Below are 15573 nucleotides of genomic sequence, written 5' to 3' on the forward strand. Positions count from 1 at the left end.
GCCTTTGAGGCTTCAGTCGCCACAGGGTATTGCATCTCATTTAAGGTGCAGTACTCATCCTGGGTAAAGAAAAGGTTAACCACTGGTGTTCATCACACATAACACACACTTTAGGTGCTTTCCCATTGGAACTGGGTTAGAGGTGGTCACCATGGCAACATGACGTCCCCAGCCACTAGTGGGTCATTAGGAAGGTGGGGGCAGCACGAGGGAAGTGAGGAACACACAGACATTTACCTGAGAACAGTCTGAGATGCAGGAGAAGCAGAGTCGCTGAGGGGTGTGCTTCAGAGCTCCATCAGAGAGACCAACTGAGGGGAGTGCTTTAGAGCTCCCTCAGCGGGAAAGAGGAAGAGAGTGCCAGAACATTATGGACTCACAAGACCACGGCCACTGAGGGGAGTGCTTCAGAGCTCCATCAGTTAGGGCTGGGCAGACTGGAAAAAGCATGAGACGACTGGTGGAGCTGGCGAGACAAAGGAGCAACACGGTAGCCGAGAGGTGAGCCTAAAAGCCCCTTTAGGACCGGCGCAGTCAGGATGCAGAACCCTAGGGTGACATACACTCCACATTGTGCCATCAGAATCTGCAGGGAAGGGGAATTTCATGTCCCATTGCCCACCAGAGAGGTCCCAGGGCACAGCAGCATATAGAGTTGGGAGTCAAGACCATGGTCGGGCCCACAGTTGATTTGCGCTGCCGGGATTTGGACGGGAACTAAACCCAAGGACACTGGGGTCACCAAGTAGCTTTACACCACGGGGATCCACACTACAGAGCATAAGGAAGGAAGGTCTCACACTCCACAACACCGGTGGTGGCCTCTGAATCATCCGGGATCAGCTGGGGCCCATCATGGCGGAAACCGGCACTCCAAGGTTGACGACTTGACAGCGAGTAACAGAACTTTGTCAGCAGTCCTGTTGTCATCCCATCATTGCCGGCGCCACGTGCTTCGGCGCCATCGGCCATTATCCCCCACCATTGTCCTCCATGGGGCCGAGCTCTGCCTGTGTGGAGCTGGATCACCTGAGCTGTGTTACCATCCACCTCAGAAGGGAGCAACATCTCACAGCAGCGGCTAATCATTGGCCGCATACCACAGGCGGCGCTGCAAAGCAAACCCCCATCATCTCCTATACCGGTCACCTTGCACCTGTTTTATTGACACCGATGGGGTCACGGAGCCATTCACAGTAACCCCAAATACCACTGGCCTGGTGATGAGTAGTCCTGAGGCCCCGTGGGCGCGTCACTTCCACTCTCTGCCAGTGATTGCACTGACTGCCCATATGTCACAGGATCCAATTCAAATTGCTTGCCCTAACCCACAAAGCTCTCCACAGCGCGACACCCAACTACATCTCCACCCTCATATCTGTTTATCACCCTACCCGCTCTCTACACCCTGCAAACGACTTTCGGCTAAAATCCATACTAATCCGAACCTCCCACTCCGGGCTTCAAGACTTCTCCTGAGCTGCGCCGGTCCTCTGGAATGCTCTACCCCAAGAAACTGGGACGATCCACAACTTACTCAGCTTCAGACGCTCCCTAAAAACACATCTTTTTAGGGTTGTCTATCACACTCCCTAATCAAATTCAATTCACATAGTCCCTCCACGACTTGTCAGAACATAACTTTCCGTCAAACTCCACTGCACCCAAAAGCATCTCAAAGATTGACTGGTGACTGGTTCAGGCAGCCTTTATCTATCCCCCATTTCTTTGAGATGGCTGGATTGTCATTGTAAACAAGCAACTGTACCTTGTCGTCTGCCCCACCACCTCATTGTAGATTGTAAGCTCTCACGAGCAGGGTTGTCTTTTTTGCTATAATTATTGTATTCTCTAGAACTGTTACTTGTTTGTATATGAACCTCTGTATTGTAATGCGATGTGGAATATGTTGGCGCTATAGAAATAAAGATTATTATATAATGGAGAACCTGAGCATTTTTCTGGGAAACCTTCAAGAAAAATGCTCGGGTTCCCCTTGCATTAGGTTCGTTATTCGTGACAAACACTGGAATACTACTAGGTATTCGGTACGAATATTTAGTATTCGAACATCACTAGTAAGGAAGGATGGAGTGAGGATGGTGGTATTTCTAATCAGCTGATTGACACTTATGAGGCTAGCTCGCTGTCTTGCAGATAGTCACTGAAAGAGATCGGAAGTAACAGGGCATGATGGATATCTGTAGGAGTCTTTATGTCATTTTATGAAGACCAAGAAATAAGACAGGCGGTTTTATAGCGGAAAATATTGTGAAAATGGTTGTGTCCTCCCACTAAGTCCTCCTTCAACTCCACAACTAAATGCTTATCACGAAATATGCAATCTTATTTATTTATTACCCATTTAAACCACTATAAACAGTATTAAAGAGCTGGTTCACTACTATGCAATAGTGGCCCCATCCCTGTATAACTGATAGGGAAGGCTTTTTCTAAATACCTTGTTCAGCCAATCCTGCCTGTGAGTGGCCCTATCGCGGTCCGTTCATCCCAAGAAGTGACCCCTCAGGCTCCGTGACCTCTGGGATCGGGTGATGTCATGTCAATTTCCAGTTGACCTGAGATCAACGCGGCGTGCTCAGTCTTCCTGAGTGACTGGGCTGTGGGTGGTGTTTCACCGCTCGTTACAGCCCAGCGTCACAGCCCAGCATCTTACCCCCCGGGGGTCACTTCATGGGGATGAGTCTGGGCCCGCCATGGTTATCTCAGGTCAACTAGACGTTGACCTGACATCACCGGATCTCAGAGGTCACAGAGCCCGGGTGGCGTCACTTTTTGGGATGAAGGGACCGCAATAGCGCCGCTCAGAGGCAGAATTGGCTGAACAATGTAATTAGAAAAAACCTTCCCTATCAGTTTTACAGGGATGGGGCCACTATTGCAGAGTAGTGAACCACCCCTTTAATTAATGGATTACTGCACAAGTTAGGTGTTTGCCACTTGCCAACAAGGTGGGCATCAATGATGGGTGAAAACCCTCAAACCCAAATAAGTGGTATAAAATTGAATTTAATAAAATGACCTATTCATTAGCAAAGTGTGATAATAACTAAAGAAAAAATATGTCATATATCAGCGCTGCCTTGTAATGATGGAGCCATTAGTGATGGCAGCAGTTCAGTGCCCTCTGTCCATATGAATCCACTTGCTTTCACAACACATTAGTGGCGGCTAATATCTCTGCCATTTACGTTCACTAGAGGCTGAACTGAATATAGCAATGTGAAGGTCGACTGCCGCTCTGCAAAAGTCTCCGCAAATGGAGACAACATTGCAAAATGGCCATTAAATAATGGGAGATAAACACAACAGCTATCTGAAAATGCTGAAAATGGTCAGAAAGTAATAAATGTATTGGCGCACGGTGATCATGAAGAAGAGGGACAGCAAAAAAGAGTCATCCGGAAGGAGCCGTGAGAAGAGAACGACATAGCGTTGTACGTTTGGTCACGTTTTGGTGCATTGGCGAGGAGCATATTTTAAGGATTTTTCTGGGATTAAAAAATGGATTTTCTTTTTTTCCACCTTTGACCGTTATTGAAGCTCCATTTTCTTGTATGAGAAAAAGATGCAATACCAAACAAAGCCTATAGAACAGATTGCCTCTGATTATGGTGAAAACAAATCTCAACCCATTTTTCCAATCCTGAAGAACCCCTTTAACCAGGCAGGCATAAAACTCTAGGAGTTGTATTATAAGATGAAAAGTATATATATTTCTTTATCTCATGAGACTTACCTTATATACTTGTGTATAAGCTGACTTTTTCAGCACATTTGTTATGCTGAAAAAGCCCACCTTGGCTTGTACTCTAGTGAGGGCCCCACTTCCAGATTATAAAACATTTTTTTCCCCCAAAACTGGGTAGAAAATGGGGTTGCGTCTTATAAATAATCCGGATAAAGCTTGCCAGGTCGGTGCGGTGGAGCGGGGTCACAGGACGACAGGTCGGCAATACTGGTGGGTCCAGGGGTATCAAGTCATGCGCCATTGAGCCGTCCGGCAGGCTGCGGGCTCCATTGAGCCGGACAGTGGTTGACGTGATAGACTTCATGACAATGGCAGTGGATGCGGCGCGTGCGCAGATTGATACCTCAGCCCGCCGACTCAATGGGGTCTGCTGCCTGCCGTGACACCCCTGAGCCGGCAGTATCGCCAACGCTCCTGGGCCACAGCACCCCGAGCACAGAGTATTGCCAACCTTCAGTCCTGTGAACCTCCTGAGCTGTGGAAACTCCGTCCTCCGAGCCCGCAGCATTGCCAACCAATTCTCCTGAACCACTCTACCGCCACCGCTGCGCCACCCTTGTGAACTAATATAAGACACACTAGGATTATAAGACGGACCCCAATTTTAACGTTAAAATTTTTTTTTTCCAATTTTCCTTCTCTAAATTTGGGGTGCGTCGTATAAACCTAGGCTTATACGCAAGTCAACAAGTTTTCCCAGTTTTTTGTGGTAAACGTAGGTGCCTCAGCTTATACTCGGGTCGGCTTATAGTTCAGTATATAGAGTAGTTATGTTTTCTTAAAGACTGATCTTGTAGCTTCTTACCTGCCCAGGATCTTGCTCACACAACCATGACTGACCCTCAGCTGCCGAGAGATGTCACATGGACGTACACCTTGATGCGCTAGGTCTACAATGCGCTGCCTCACCACTTCTGGAAGTGGGCGCCCATTTACAAAAGCTCCGCCTAGCTGGTTTAGTCCTCCATGACCTGGAGAAAAAGATCAAAAATGTGTTTTATTAGCTTCATTGTTGTGTTGAACCCAAACCCCATTAGTTCATCTTAGCTAAGTCAGTAAAGTAATGCAGTTACCTACATATGCTACATAGCAGCTACAGACGTTGTAGCGTGCCAATGAATACAAAGAACATAGCCACAGGAACTCAACCACCTCCGCACAGTCTCTGTCACCAGATTCCACAAGACAAACTGCACACATTATTAAATAAATATGTCAGACCCAGTGAGGCTGGTTTACTTACTTTGGAAATTCTTTACAGAATTAGCGTATAATCCATTTGGAAAGTTTGTCCACTCACAGTAACATTAAAATGATAGTTTTAGGAGTCCAACTCTAGCTGGAGAAATGAAATGCTTAGGCTATGTGCCCACGCTAGAATGTCCCTGCGGATTTTTTTGCCTGAAAATCCGCGACTTTCGCGGCAAATCCGCACCCGCGGATTTGCCGCGGATTTACCGCGGATTTGCCGCGGATTTTGATGCGGATTTTTTTTTTTTTTTTTCCCCATTCAAAGCCAAAAATCCGCACCAAATCTGCACCAAACAATTGACATGCTGCAGATTTTTCCGGATCAAAATCCGCGGCAAATCCGCCGCGGAAAAATCCGCAGCATGGGCACAGCATTTCCAAAATGCCATTGAAATGGCTTGGAAGTGCTGCTGCTGCAGATTTTCGGCAAATCCGCGGTAAATCCGCGGCAAAATCCGCGGTAAATCCGCGGTAAATCCTGTAGCGTGGGCACATAGCCTTAATGTAGTATCAGGATGGTACAGTCATTCAGATATGGCTTATCAATGTCTGTACACCAGCCTCATCAGGTCCAAGAAGTATATTTAAAGTAGTATGGAGTTTATATTATGAAATCTGATGACAGATCCGCTTTTATGCTGACCCTAATATAAGTTATGACTATATACCAAAAAGATAAGTCGTAGTGATGACTGATATAATTAGATCCTTACTGCTTCTGACATCACCATGATCAATATGATCACTTTGGCCAAATGGTGTAAAGGGTGACTGTAAGAAATTCAGATCCACTGGCCATTTTTGCTCTATATGTCCACTTTTTAATCTCAAGCGAACCTGACGAGTTTTTCAAGCAGAAGACTATTCAGGAAGCTCTGACATTTTTTTCCTTCCTGAGCGTCTTGGCTGCCATTAATTTTTTGGAGGGCTTTTTTAATGTTTTTAAGTCGTCTTTTTTTTATTATCATTTTCCAGGTATTTTTTTTTTTTCAACCTATTGAATAATGAAGAAACCACTAGCATTTCTTTATAGCAAAAACTATAGCAAAACGTTCCAAAAGACATCCGGGCATTTTTTGCACTTTTCCATTAAATTGTATTGAAACGTCCAGAGTGTCTTCCTAGTGGAAAACACCAGAAAAATGTATCCAACTTCTCTTAACTGTTTGGCGTTTTAAGAAACTGAAGAAGTTAAAAGACGTTCATAAGCCTAAACATATGATCAGAAGGTTGTTTGGTCATAGAAATACACATTCTCATTCTTTTGAGTGTTTTCTATTATATTTTTCAGGAGAATCCGCTTGAAAAATACGTCCTGTGCACATACCCTAAAGGGATTGTCCAGTGAGAACAAGTTATGACCTATATCATAGGATGGGTGACAACTTATTGATCAGTGGCGATTGACTTCTGGGACCTGCACCGATTGGCAGAATGGGGATTTTTTGTCCCCATCGGGCTACTTATAGTCTTGTTAAAATGGAGGTGCAGAGTGCATGTCTGACTGCTGTTCCATTCATTCTCTAAGGGGCTGCCAGAAGATGGCGAGCGCAGTGCTTGGCAGCCCAATAGGGTGTGAATGGAGGGGCGGTTGAGCATGAATACTGCTGATACATTCATTCTCTAAAGGGCTACCAGAAGATGGCGAGCGCAGTGCTTGGCAGCCCGATAGGGTGTGAATGGAGGGGCGGTTGAGCATGAATACTGCTGATACATTCATTCTCTAAAGGGCTACCAGAAGATGGCGAGCGCAGTGCTTGGCAGCCCGATAGGGTGTGAATGGAGGGGCGGTCCAGCATGCATACTGCCGTTCTATTTATTCTTTATGGGGATGCAGGAAGATGGCGAGCAAAATTCTTGGCAGCCCGATAGGGTGTGAATGGAGGGGTCGAGCATGCATTCTGCCGCTTCATTCATTCCCTATGGGGTTGCCAGAAGATGGCGAGCGCAGTGCTTGGCAGCCCGATAGGGTGTGAATGGAGCGGCGGTCGAGTTTACATACTGCCAGTCTATTCATTCCCTATGGGGCTGTCAGAAGATGGCGAGCACAGTGCTTGGCAGCCCGATAGGGTGTGAATGGAGGGGTGGTCGAGCATGCATACTGCCGCTCCATTCATTCTCTACGGTGCTGCCAGAAGATGGCGAGCGCAGTGCTTGGCAGCCCGAGAGGATGTGAATGGAGGGGCGGTTGAATTTACATTCTGCTGCTACAACCATGGGGATGAACAATCCCTGTTCTGCCTATTGGTGTGGGACCCAACTGTTGGACCCTCACATGTGGATAGGTGACAAACAAAGACATACAGATAGGGACTCTAGATTGTGAGCCCCAATGGGGACAGTGTTGCCAATGTATGTAAAGCGCTGTGGAATTAATAGTGCTATATAAATGAATAAAATTATTATTATTAACTTGACAACCACTTTAAAATAGGAGGAACTGATCTTCCTTTTTCCATGTAAACACAGCCTTCAGACCAAGCTTACTCCTTAGGCCGGTTTCACACATCCGGCTTTTTGCCGGATCCGGCGCTCTCCCGTACAGTTAATACAGTACAATGACAGCGCAACAAGCGCCGGTTACATGCTGTCATGTGACCGGCGCATGTGACCCAGAAGTTACAGCGCTGTCATTGTACTGTATTAACTGTACGGGAGAGCGCCGGATCCAGCAAAACTGCAAAAAGCCGGATGTGTGAAACCGGCCTTACTCCTCAAAAGTTTCACATGTACTCCCATCCAAACGGAGTGTGCATGTGTATGGAGGGGACGGAAGAAACCGCTTGTTTTCTATACACGCATTATATTCGCATGCAACCAGTTAATGTCTGGGCGCCTTTTAGACTTGGGATTGGGGCCCATCAAATATGTTTTTAGTAACTTTCATGACCAACCTGCTACTGAATACAATGACAGTAACTAATTGTCTTTTTTCATTGTTATCCACTATACATTTCAGTATAAGAGCCTCACTCTTGTTGCTGGACACCTTTCAGTTTTAATAAATAAATTAAAAGACCAACATGTACCCATAGCAACAACCAGATTACTTAATCATATGCTATCCGGCCCTGGTTAGTTGCTGTGGATGACTGCTGACATCTTTACATTAGTTCTGTTACATAAGGCAGAGGGGTGGGAGGTTTTGGGGACAGATTTATGAAACAGAAAGTAAAACTGTCTTTGTTGCCCACAGCAACCAATCATAGTGCAGCTTCCATTTTTTTTCCTGCTCTTGAAAAGTGAAAGCTGCACTGTGATTGGTTGCTATGGGCAACAAAGACCAGTTTTGTTTTGGACAGTACTTTTAATGTTTAATGTCAGGCTAAACAAATAAAGCCGGCATAGACCCTATGTGTGGCACAGACTGTGGCATATGTGGCATGAATAGAATGAGCCGCTGACCTATATGCAGTGAGCTGAGGGGTCCTGTGCAGCCTCTCTCTGCGATGAGCTCTGTGGACAAACAGATTGTTTAGAGACAGCAAAACTGAATTCATTTAATTAATTCAGACAAAATGGATGATAGAAATCCCTATTATAGGCCGTTGTTATCCATCTTCTACACAACAGGATCATATTGTCAGTGCCTCGTACCTCAGTGACGCTCCTAATAAACTGATATGTTACATTTAGGCTATGTGCACATGCTGCAGATTTTGTGCAGAAATTTTCTGCACCAGATCTGCACACTGTGGTAAAAAAACGGAGTCAAAACCGGATGCGGTTTTGGTGCGGTTTTTGAGGGAGTTTTTGGGCCATCAAGAAAGTCAATGAAATGAAGTCAAAGGGTGAATCAAAATCTGCAGCAAAACCGCATGGGAAAAAAAAAACTGCACTGTGTGCACAGCAAATCAAAAATCCCATAAACTTTGCTGGCTTCAGTGGAGGCATGCAGATTTTGATGCAGATTATAAAAAAAAGTGTCCAAAACCATGTCAAAAACCGCAGCGTGTGCACAGGGCCTTACAGTTCCAACAATACTAATAAATCATTTACATTTTTTCTCATTATTAATCTGATATCTTTCCATTAAACAATTTTACTAAACACATTTTCTAATCTACATTGCATTAGTCAACACCCATGTATAAAACAGAGCTGAATTCACAATTCTGAAAGCTTCAGAGCTGAGATCTCCCAACTATCCTTTAGGATATGTTCAAACAAAGTTTTTATGTGGATATTTAAGCGGATATGCTCCAAAATCCACCTTAAAAAACACTTTCAATTGATTTCAATGGAACATCCAAATTGCTATTCATGCAGGAAGTTTTTTCTGACAAGGTTTTAGAAAAAGTTACGCCATCTTTGTAAGAACTGCCTGATTTCTGAACATTTTGGGGTTTTTTTTGGAAGCCACATCAGATTTTCCACCTCATTAAAAAAGCTGTTTGAACATACTCTATGGGGCCAATGCATTATTGTTTTTGCGCCTTTATTCTTAAGTAAAAATGGTTCTAGTGACATTTTTATTTTAGCCTTATTCATTATTTAATTTGCAAATTTGCACCTCAGTTTTAAAAGTGATTGTTCCCTTTCAAATATAATTTGTCCCTTCCTATATATTGTTTTAAAAAAAAATCCCGCTGTGCTCACCTTCCGTTTTTGTGTTCCGCATTATAGATATGGTTTGGGTTATCTAGACAAATTTGCCTTCAAGGGAACCCTCCTAAGGCTGCTTTCACACATCCGGTTATTCCTGTGCGGCACAATCCGGCGCTTTGCAGAAAAAATGCAACCGTTTTTTTTTTGCCGCTGGTTGCGCTTTTTTTGCATAGACTTACATTAGTGCCGTATTGTGCCGCATGGGCTTGCGTTCGGTCCGGTTTTTGCTGCATGCGGCAGATTTAGCCGATGTGGCGGCCGGATGGAACGTTGCCTGGCACGTTTTTTGTCCGGCAAAAAAAAACACATCGCAACGCATCTGGCCGATGCGGCGCGATTTGCAATGCATGCCTATGGACGCCGCATGCGGCGTCCTGTGGCAAACACCGTATCCGTTTTTTTCCACTGCGCATGCTCAGTAGCGTGCCGCAAGCGGCAAAAAACGGACGGGCCGCATGTCAAAAACTTATGCAAAGGATGCGGTTTTGTCACCGCATCCGTTGCATAGGTTTTAGAGCCGGATTGGCCGGCTCTGCTAAAATCGGATGTGTGAAAGCAGCCTAAGCCGACTACATAGGTTCGTAGATTATAGAAAGTTTAATAAAATCGATCTTCCTGAGAAGCTGCCTCATAGCTTATTTTAGATGAAAAGAGATATTACCAGTGAGAGACATGTAACGATTGACAGTCTGCTCTCCTGCTCTACACATCTCACACTGAGACATGTAACAACTGACACTCTGCTCTCCTGATCTACATGTCTTACACATGTAATGACTGACAGTCTGCGTTCCTGATGTCCATGTCTTACACTGGTAACTCCCCCTTTCATATAAAATAATCTCTGGACAAAAAGTTTCAGGAAGATCTATGTCCTGCCCATAGATCTTTAACAGGTTAGTTACATAATAAGAAAAACATGGATTTCTCCGTAATGAAACATTGGATCTCAGATATCCAGGTAACATTTTATTCAGCTTTCTATGACCTGCATGACCATTTAGATGACTTAGGAGGGTTGATCAAATTGACAGATTCCCTTTAAGCCCCCATATACATTAGATGTTGAACTTTGGGCTGGCAGCTATCTTCGTCTGGTCACCCATGCACAGGAGCACTTCCTTTGCCAAGCGCTCCTGTGTTATCTATGAGAAAGTCACTGTCAGGTATGACTTATGTCAGGTAGAACAAAAGGATTGGCAGTCCAAAATCAGACATGCCGTTTCTTTAAAGGGGTGTTCCCATCTCCAAGTTCCTATCCCAATATGTAGTAGGTGTAATAATAATAATAATATTAGCAAATACCTCCAATTAAAACTGAATAGTTCTTCTATTTCACTAAGTCTCTTACCTCACGTGCAGGGCATTGCAGGACCTTAGGTATCCATGGCTACGATCACACATACAGTGAAAGTTAGTTAGTTGCTCTTAGTCGTAACCATGGACACCTAATGTCCTGCAATGCCCTGCACATGAGGAAAACGACATAGCAATTCAGAAGAACTTTACTACATTTCTAACTGGAGATATTTGCTAATATTATTATTATTAGGGTATGTGCGCACGTTGCGTACTAGCCCAGCACCGTAAAAGGTGCGCTTCAGAGCGCAGCTGAAAAGCTCCGTTCTGAAGCGCATGGTGCCGGCGAGAACGTGCGCTCTGCCTGCAGCTCCTCCCATAGACAGAGCAGGAGCTGCCGGCAAAGCGCACGGAAGAAGTGACATGTCACTTCTTTTTGCGCAGCGCTTCGGCAGTAGCCGAATCGCTGCGCTCTAAAACGCCACGTGCGCACGGCCCCTGCACAATCTCCATAGACTGTGCAGGGGACGCAGGACGCATGCAGTTACGCTGCGCTACAAAGCGCAGCGTAACTGCATGAATTTACGCAACGTGCGCACATAGCCTTTCACCTACTGCATATTGGGATAGGATCTTGGAGAGGGTAATACCCCTTTAACTCCCACAACAATCAATTGCCTGGGAGCTCACAGTCACATTGGACTGTTGGCAGAACCTGACAATATCGGCGGGTTAGGCTGACATTAGGTGTCTATAAGGGAATGTATATATCTTGTAAACAAATGGCAGCCAGACTCAACTGATGGTGGCGTATCTCCAAGAAGAAGAAATAGATTGTCCACTGAAATTCAAAAGGATCCCTTTCTCACCCAACATCATCCGTTGATGGAAAATCAGGGGGCCCCCATATACAGTGTGTTCACCCATATCTTGTCCACCGCCATTAACTTGAGAATGGTGGCAGCTATAGGCATAGAAGTGGTGTCTAGGTATAGTAAAGTAGCCATGTGTTACGCAATGAAACCACCTATAGCGCCACCTGGTGGAAAACAACGGAGTTAGCATTTTTATCTTGAAAATGGAACGAGATAGAGAAAAAAAGTGAGTTACAAAGTTGCAGGGCGTCATCAATTCAATACGAATCGACTCCTTGCATATAGAAATGCTATGATATGAAACCCATGACCCCCCCAAACATTGAATGCTGGTCACGCATATGGCGCTCATTTAACTTTGATGCTCAAAGTGGCCACCGTCAGCTGCAATGCACATCTGGACTCTGGACACCATACTGTATCTTGCTGCACGTTGTGCAATATGGTAGGTGACATGTTTTGCACAAGCATCTGTGATACGTCGTCGTAGGTCCTGCAATGTTGGTGGAGGGGTCGCATACACCTGCTGTTTGATGTGACCTCACAGAAAGAAGTCCAATGGGGTCAGGTCAGGTGAGCGTGGAGGCCACTCCACACAGCCACTATACCCAATGACTTGTAAGAAGGTCTCCATGAGGTATCGCTTCACGTCCGCAGCCTTGTGAGTTTTACACGTTCTAATTATAGCATTTCTGTATGCAAGGTGTCGATTCGTATTGAATTGATGATGCCCTACAACTTTGTAATTCACGTTTTTCTCTATCTCGTTCCGTTTTCAAGATAAAAATGCTAACTCCGTTGTTTTCCACCAGGTGGCGCTATAGGTGGTTTCATTGCGTAGCACATGGCTACTTTACTATACCTAGACACCACATCTATGCCTATAGCTGCCGCCGTTCTCAAGTTAAGAGTGGTGGACAGGATATGGGTGGACATACTGTATAAGGGGCTGTATACATCTTAGAAAAATGGCAGCCAGACTCAACTGATGGTGGCGTATCTCTAAGAAGAAGAAATGGATTGCCCGCTTAAATTCAACAGGATCCTTTTCTCCCTCAACATAATCCGTTGATGGAGAATCAGGGGGTCCATATATATCAGGCTGTTGGCAAATACATATTTGGCCACCTTTTGTGTAATTTTTATGGGGACCTTATTTTATAACTGTCACAAAATGTGCGTACAATTGTACTCCAGTTAGCTAGTGGAGAACAAAAAATGTTGATTTTTTTCTGCACAGTTGAAGGCTGACATCTGACATTTTAAAGGGAATCTTTCACCAGTTAATATGAGAGCTGCATGATGGAGAGGGACAGAAACTTTGATTCCAGTGATCACTTACTGCACTGTTTGTTGTTGTTTCAATGTAGTCCTCCTACTCTGTGTAACTCTGGCCCCACTACTCATTGGCAGCTTTCTGCCTATGCACAGTATAAACAGAAAGTGGTTAATCAGTGGCGTGTATGGGGCTATAAAGGGCTTAGTATTCAGAAAACTGTTAGATCTGCACTAGAGATTGGCAGCTTTCTGCCTATGCACAGTAAAAACAGAAAGTGGGCAATCAGTGGTGTGGACAGGGTTATAAAGGGCTCAGCCATCAGAGAACTGCTAGATCTGCAGTAGAGAAAATAGGGATTTCATCAAAACTACAATAAGTAGCCCAGAAGGTGACACATCAGAGTATCTGTATACATTATGCTGGTCCCAGATGGGACAGCAAAAACCTGATAAGAGATTCCCTTTAAAGGTTACTAAAAGGTTAGTGCAATTTTTATAAAAAATCCAAAAAATAAGCACCAAATCATCAAATATTGTTCACCTACTGTGATGAGTTTTGCACAAAGTCCACCAGCGCAAAAAAAAAAAAAAGATAAGGACAGAAAAAAAAAACCCGCAAATGATGAATCGGGGCATATATCTGCACAAAGTTACATTGCAGGATATAGTTTACTTTATCTGTTGTAGAAAAAAAAATAAAAATACAGCATTATTGGAGAATGTTAATAACCTTGACTCTGATGGCAGCTAGCAGAATTATGAATACAGCTCTGGAGTATTCATTTCATTATCAATAATAATAAATTATAATTAGAAGTTATATGTCAGCTTCACATTTTATAGTGAAGTACAAGGAAGTAAAAAAAAACAAAAAAAAATCTAAAAGGGCAATATAAGTATAGAATGAAAAGAAGTCATGGTTGTCGTAAATGGAGACACCAGTATTAAAGTGATAACTGAATACTATATGGCAGTAGTTTGTGATATCAAGCCTTCATATCTGGAAATACAAATACACAGATCTGTATAACAAACCCCCTCCCTATACCGCCATATGGTGCCTCTGCGAGGCAATGTGCCTAGTGAATACCCCTGTATTACGGTATATTTTTTTCTCATGGATTCCTGTACAGTAGGAGCCATATATCGGCTGTTTCTGTCATATTACGGATCTATTAATGGGGGTTCATAATATGGCGGTGCAGGTAGAACACATAAGACGTGGTCAGGGATTACAGATATTGATATACAAGAGTGGTTGCGGATTCTGGGGATTGAACGCCTCCAGATGTTGCGCTCATATGATGGGGATGCGAATTACACCAGACGGGCGTCTTCAGCATCTGGTTATTAAATCTCGTATATGAGGGCTGCAAATCAGAACCAGTTAACTGATATATAGCGCTGGAAAGGCTTGGGGGGGGGGGGGGCGTCTAGATGATTTTAAAAAAAAAATAAAAAAAAATAAAATTAAAAAAAATATATATATATTTATTTTTATATATATATATATATATATATATATATATATATATATATATATATATATATATATACATATATATAAATATATAAATGTCCTGAAATTTACCAAAATTTCTGTGTATTTTTAAAGGGCAGCTCCATATAGAAATCATCTTCTCTCCTATCTGTACATAGAAGACTTCTGGCTTCCATTACCAATGGATCCTACAGAGCTCCGAAAAATCCTTCATCGACGGACACCACCTCTGCCCAATTTTGGGTTCCTTGGGGCTCACGTTTGTTACCGTCTCTTTGATGGGGAGAAAAATGCTGCATGAACCTCTATACTTACTGTCAAGTCTACCAAGACTGCAGCCCAAGCTCAGCCTGTAATGGCAGTGTGAACAGGGTCTAAAGTCAGTCGCAGACATTAAGCACCCCAGGCCTCATTCAGACATCCGTGTTTTTTTCAGTGTTTTTCATTATTTCTGGTGCTGATAACGTCAATATTTTTTCTGGACCACTATCAATGTAGATCAATGGCTCCTTGTAAAAAATGAACAGCAATGGATGCAGTCCACGTGTCATCCCACCGCTGTCCATTTTTTTTTATTGTTTAATGGGTAAGATAAGCTTGAATTTTTTTTATACCAGAAAAAAAAACCTGTCCGTTTATTTTCTAGTGTCTGAACAAGGGCTTACAACTAGCATATTGCATAAAAGGCCATTCATAAGCGACTATAGCGATATACGAGCAAAGGCAAGCAACACAGGGTCATACTGGTCAATGGCAGCTCCTCCGGTGGGGCAAGGCCCTGGCAATGGGCAAATGAGGCCCAACAGAAGGTTCACTGCAATTTAAAGGGACATGCAAATGTTCGAAATAATTAAATGGAGACCCTCAAACTCATCTCCCCCATGAATAAATGACTTCAGAAATGAGTAATGCTGTCATTCTGACCATAAACAATAGACAACTGATATTAAAGGGATTGGGTGAGAAAAGGATCCTGTTGAATTTCAGCA

General features: G+C 43.8%; 1 protein-coding gene across 6 annotated transcripts in view; it reads right to left on the reverse strand.

The window, feature by feature from the left end:
* The window catches only part of PAX8 (paired box 8), a 64740-nt gene that overhangs the window by 39611 nt on the left and 9556 nt on the right, over window positions 1-15573 (reverse strand). For all 6 annotated transcript variants that reach the window (XM_075342974.1, XM_075342972.1, XM_075342970.1 and 3 more), the window contains exons 3-4: window positions 8429-8479; window positions 4578-4743 (exon numbers count right to left, since the gene is read on the reverse strand). In XM_075342974.1, coding sequence (XP_075199089.1) covers window positions 4578-4743; window positions 8429-8479 — 217 coding nt within the window. The remainder of the gene's footprint in view (window positions 1-4577; window positions 4744-8428; window positions 8480-15573) is intronic.

The sequence above is a fragment of the Anomaloglossus baeobatrachus genome, chromosome 4 (genome assembly GCF_048569485.1).
Source record: "Anomaloglossus baeobatrachus isolate aAnoBae1 chromosome 4, aAnoBae1.hap1, whole genome shotgun sequence".
Taxonomy (NCBI): Eukaryota; Metazoa; Chordata; class Amphibia; order Anura; family Aromobatidae; genus Anomaloglossus; species Anomaloglossus baeobatrachus.